The sequence below is a fragment of the Aedes aegypti genome, chromosome 1, assembly GCF_002204515.2.
Source record: "Aedes aegypti strain LVP_AGWG chromosome 1, AaegL5.0 Primary Assembly, whole genome shotgun sequence".
NCBI classification, from domain to species: Eukaryota; Metazoa; Arthropoda; class Insecta; order Diptera; family Culicidae; genus Aedes; species Aedes aegypti.
In genome coordinates, this window is record NC_035107.1 from 71,839,924 (window position 1) to 71,845,923 (window position 6,000).

The window sequence follows — 6,000 nt, forward strand, 5'->3', positions numbered from 1 at the left end:
AATCTGCCGCCATATCCGGATCGCTGTAGGCTGCTTGATTTGGATACGCTGGATCGTCGACGCAAAACCCAACAAGTTGCTTTTATAGCCAAACTCATGAACGGCGAAGTTGACTGCTCCCGATTGCTCTCGATGCTGAATTTCCGTGTCGCTCCAAGGGTTCTACGTGGCGGCGCCCTTCTTCAGCAAAGATTTCATCGTACTGCTTTTGGAAGTAACGAGCCTAAATTCTTGGAGGAATTCACATTAAAATGGCTGCAAGAATAAAAAAAAAATCTGATTGGGAGGAATCCTTGTGGGGTTGTCTGAAACCTAAAGGAATTTTACAAAAACTCCGAAACAATCCTTTGTAGATTTTCTTGGGAGAAATAATGTAGGAAGCTTTAGAAGATGTTCTAGAATAAGACTTTAGAAATCTTCGTAGGAGTTTGTGTGAAAATCTTTCTATTGGATATCTCTTCTTGGATTTATCTTGAAGTTTCATCAAAATACTTCAACTATTCCTTAAATACTTGCTTCTTGTCTAAATTAGTTCGGAAATCATTCTAGAGACATATCTTCTGATATAATTTCAAACAGGGTGTCCATTCATCACCTAGAGTTCAGAGAGATTTTGAAATTATATGAACAAATTTCTGCTCTGTGTATATGAAATTAGACTTGAGTTTCACAAAAGGGCAAAGTACTCCCGATTCTGTTTTTACACGGGGGATGCGTGTTCAAAATTTCAAAAACCGTAACGACGTTCCATGCCAACCTATTTCCTTCGAATGCCTTCTGAATTACGCGCTAGATATAGCCTATGACTATTTCCTGAAGAAATTCTCGAACTTGTGAACCTTTTTTATGGATCCAAGGTGACATCTTTAACAGAAACTATATTCTTGACACAAATCCAAAAACCATCTTCCGAGAAACCCATTGAAGATTTTAACGTCACGTCAAGAACTAAACATAAATCTGCCCAAGAATATCCTAAGGACCTCTCCATTTATTCATCGATCAAAGATCTTGCCATACATTCATAAATGATTTTACAAGAAATTTGATGGAAGATTGGAAGAATGCGCTGTAAATACACAAAAATCCATACAAAATCTCTTCAAGGTTTTCATAAGGCCAAGAACCTTGTCAGGAATCCATAAATACCCTTCTAAAAATGGTGTGGAAACATAAAATAAACTTTTGAAGAATCCTTGGAGATTTTGCTGGAGAAACTACTCCGGTAATGTTGCGAAGAACTGCAGGGGCAATCCCTGGATTAAATACTGAAGAAATAGCTAGCGAAATTCCAGAAGACATTTCATGAGGAATTCCTGGAATAGTTCCTGAGGATTTTCTGTAGCAATTTCTAAAAGAAATAGTATTGGATGAATTCTTGAAGGAATCCATACAAAGCTCTTTCAAAAACACTGGAAAAAGAAGAAGAATTAAGTAGTATAATAAAGTACCATTGAAAGAAAGTAGAAGAATTACCGGAGGAGTCTCTGAAAGAAATCGCGGGAGAATCCGTGAGATATTTTGTGGAGTAATTCCTGTGGAAATTTCTGGGGCTATCAGCGTTGAAGTGTTTAAGGATTCCATAGAGGAAATCCACGACTTTTTTTCTGAGGATTCCTTAAAAAATCGCTTGCAGGATGCATGGCAGAATTGGTAAAGGAATCTCTATTCCAAAATAAATCTCCGTAGAAATCACTCGCAGCATTCCAGATGCTTTTGGTCGAGTAATCTAAGAAGAATAATTAGAAACCATTAAAATTATAGTTTTTAGAGAATAAATACCAAGTCTCTAATCAGCACCTACCAGCCCTCCCCATCTCGGTTCACTATCTTCCACCCTCATTAAAGCTTTTTTGCCAACGATAAGCCCCACCCATCATCTGACCTCCTTCTTCCGGTCCACAATCGGTCAGTGGGAACCTACCTTGATAATCAATTCGATTTCTGGCACGTCGCCGTTGCGGGTACCATTTTCCTGATTTTCGTCGGACATTATTCCTTGGTCGGTTAGGGGTACTCCCACACAAATCCGTACACTTAGAGCACAATAAATTCACCGGCAATTAGGCACTGATTCCTCCCGATCGAGCAAGAGCTTTAATTTTTCACCCCGATGCCGGACAATGAATCACTCTTTTTCCAGACGACGACGGCGGCGGCACTTTTTTGGCTCCGGTTGTGGTTGTTGTTTTGGCGGCTGTGAAATCTTCTTCCCGATTCTCCGGCGACTGCGGACTTCTTCTTTTTCTGCGCCCCCTTCGCGAACCAACCAACACAAAAGAGCACACAAAACTTCTTGCGTTTTTTTATTTATTCCTATCTCCAGCCGGAGCAAAAGCACACACAATAATTCTGCTGATTTATTTCTGCGTGTTAGTGCACTTTTGCGTTCACTTCCAGACTATTCCGACAACGAGCCGAGGAAACTCCGCGGCGGTATTTTTTATGGATTTAAATTTCCGACTTGGCCGAAAAACAAAACCGGGTACCGTTTCTCCGTTTTCGGGTTTGATTCCGAAAAATGACACACCGATTCTTTCCCAAGTAGGCACACTGCGGTTGCAAGGCAACAATGAATGAAAAACTAAAAGATTATTCCGAGCTAGAGGAAGAAAATCCGCGAACTAAACACGACGACAGTTGGGCAAAGACTGACTGGCAAAAGCGACTGGAAGGAAAATGGAACGAAACGCAAGCGAAAAGCTGCGCGCTGCTGTGAAAAAGCTGCGCTCGTGAGAGACAGAGAAGGGGAACGTTGTTTTTCTGCGCGATGCACAGTGGCAGGAAATGTGGTAACAAGGTGGCAAAAAATGTTGAACAACAAGTTTATGAAACGTATATTTTTTCTTGGCATTACGTTCTCATTGGGACAGAACCTGCTTCTCAGTTTAGTGTTCAATGAACACTTCCACAGTTATTAACTGAGAGCTTTCTTTGCCAAAGTTGCCACTTTCGCATTCGTATATCATGTGGCAGGTACGATAATACTCTATGCCAAGGAAAGTCAAGGAATTTTCCATTACGAAAAGATCCTGGACCGACGGGGAATCGAACCCAGATGTAGAGAATAAGTAAGGACTTCAGATCACTAAATTAACGAAACGATTTACAGTTCAGATTGTTAATACGTTTTATTCTTCACTCATCCAGAATCACTCCGATAACAACCTCCTACTACATTTCTCTCCAACTAACTGACTGTTCATTTTCTAGCCTACCACGATGCAAGGTTTTATCTTTCATCTCCTCCTGATACTCTACAACCCTCCTTTACTTTTATGATTTTAATGAGAAATATGGACCTATTCACGGGTTCACTATTTGACGTTTTAGCGGTGCCGTGTTATTTATGTGACCATGGAAACCAGTGAATTCGGCACCGCTCAAACGTCAAATTAGTGAACACGTGCATCGGTCCATAGTCCTTTTATCTTTTTGGTTCAGTTCTTACTCTTTTTGAATTTATCTGTTCTTCTGCTTTTTCCGCTTCGCATACTTCTCGCATAACTTCTGATCTCGCCCTAAAAGCTATTGGTAACCATGTGTTACACGTTGTTCAACAACGCAATGGTGAAGAAAGGATCATTCTCTACCTGCCAGTGGTGTTGGTTTGGATGTTTGTTCATTCGTTTTCTTAGAAGCATCGAGCTACACACGTGGTTACCAATGGCTTTTAGGGCGTTATCTCAGATTATGTGAGACTTTTTCTCTTCCTATTTCGGTATTTTGTCGGTTGGTTTCGAATTGTCCTACATCTGGTTCACTATCATTCAATCTGCTTGCTTCATGCTGCTTTTCGTCATCTTTTCCAGTTGATATTATATTTGATTGTTGTATTTTCTTCAAATGTGCCACATTTCGCCTGTATTCTTTGCCAGAATCATATGATCGCACTGTGGCATCTCCTCCTACTTTACGAACAACTTGAAATTCTTCCGGTGAATAATCCGACTGTAACTTTTGAGTTTTCTTCATTCTCTTCAACACATCACAATCTCCAACAGCAATTTCGCTTTCTTTAGCAGATCTCTTTTTATCAATATATTCTTTTTGCTTTTCTTTATGTACCTTGTCACGATCTCTGATTTCTTCATCCATGACTTCTGTAAAAGGTACACTGGGTAGCTTATTACGAATCTTTCTTCCGAACATAATCTCAGCTGGTGATTTCCCTGTTACACTATGACTTGTTGAATGATACTTTAGCTAATATTGCCTTTACACCAACCTCCAATCCTTACCCAGATCTTGCACAATCCTTAATCTTTTTAATATTGATCTATTCTGGCGTTCGACCTCACCATTCATTGCCGGCCAATAGGGAATAGTATTGATGACTTTTATACCGTTGCTTTTGCAAAAATCTTGAAATTCAACACACTTTTCATTAAACTGTGGACCATTATCTACGCGTAATGTCACAGGAAGTCCATATCGACTAAACACAATAGCCAACGTATAGTATCTGCAGCCGTTGTTTCCTTCATTTCACAAACCTCCATGTATCGACTGTAGTAGTCAACAATTACTAATAAATACTGTCCCTCCAGTAGTGGTCCCAAGAAATCGGCTGCCACATCTGCCAAGGTTGGTCAGGAATCTCACGCCGCACCATTGGTTCAGGTGCATTTGGTGCAGACACTAATGTGCAACTTTTACAAAGTTTTACAAACTTCTCGACATCTTGATCCATTCTTGGCCACCATACATTAGTCCTCAAATGACTTTTCATCATATTGACCCCAGGATGGCCTTCATGTGCAATACGCAAAACTTTGTTCCGAAGAGTATGCGGAATAACAATTCGATCAACTCTTAATAGAACTTCGTCAATGCTACATAATTTATTTGATATTACACGATATGATAATGGCAGTGCTGAATGATTTTCATTTGCAAGCTGGAATATAACATCGGATATTTCAGAATCCTTCTGACTTTCATCCTGTATTTCACTCCATTCAAGAGCAAACGTGGAGCCAGCCATCTCAGCTATTTCCCGAATAATTATTTCTTCCTCTGGATCAAATGCGATCGATTTCATGGTTGCCAATCGAGAGAGACAGTCGGCTATATTCTGCTTTCCAGGAATATATATCACATGGTAATCAAATGCCTGCAATCGCAATACCCATCGCTCAATTCTAGCACATGGCTTGGAACGAGGGGTAAACAAATACTCCAAAACTTTACAATCAGTCATCAAAGCGAAATGTTTACCACACAAATACATCCGGAAACGCTCGACACTCCACACAGAAAAAAATGTTTAAATTCCAATGTGATGTAAACTAATTTCTACTGTAAAAATAAAGCAAATTCGTGTGTTGTTACAGCATCATGTAAATTTAAATTAATATTCATTTAATTTTCAACTAAAACTGGTTGAGTATTACATCGTGTAAATTTAAAGTGAATTCGATTGAAAAATAATGGAATTATCGTTGAAATTTAGGTTTATTTTGATGCTCCAAGTATGTGCATGAAAATAAACTTAAATTTACAACATATTTTTAGCTGTGCATACTAATGCCAATGCTTCTTTTTAAGTTTGGCAATAATGTCTTTCAGTATCCGTCAACGACTTAGAGGCAAAAGAAATTATTCGGTGTTCATTTTCAGCATTTTCTTGCAACAAAACTGATCCTAATCCGGAAGGACTTGCGTCAGCAATCAATATTGTCTTATCTTCTGTGTTGAAAAATCCTAATGTAGTTGCGGAGGCTAGCTTTGATTTGATAGCTTGAAAAGCGGTTTCGTGTTTAGCAGTCCACTCAAATTTTGCCTCCTTCTTCGTAAGATTTTGAAGAGGTTCACCAATAATTGCAAGATCTGGGATAAGTTTGTTCAAATAGTTTGCTAAACCTAGAAAACTCCTCACTTCAGACTCAGTTGTTGGTGAACGAAATAATGAAACTGCCTTCAATTTTGCTTGAGATGGACTTATACCAACATCAGAAATATGATGACCCAGAAAATCGAGCTGGGAAACTCCGAAAG

At 39.2% G+C, this 6,000-nt stretch overlaps 1 protein-coding gene across 2 annotated transcripts in view; it reads right to left on the reverse strand.

The window, feature by feature from the left end:
- LOC5569564 (chloride intracellular channel exc-4) overlaps positions 1 to 2,680 on the reverse strand; it is a 154,861-nt gene extending 152,181 nt beyond the window's left edge. The window contains exon 1 of one of the 2 annotated variants that reach the window (XM_021839568.1): positions 1,925 to 2,680. In XM_021839568.1, the coding sequence (XP_021695260.1) occupies positions 1,925 to 1,993 (69 nt within the window). In that variant the 5' untranslated portion in view covers positions 1,994 to 2,680. The remainder of the gene's footprint in view (positions 1 to 1,924) is intronic. The other variant, XM_021839562.1, reaches the window with a different exon arrangement.
- Between the last annotated feature and the right edge of the window lie 3,320 nt (positions 2,681 to 6,000).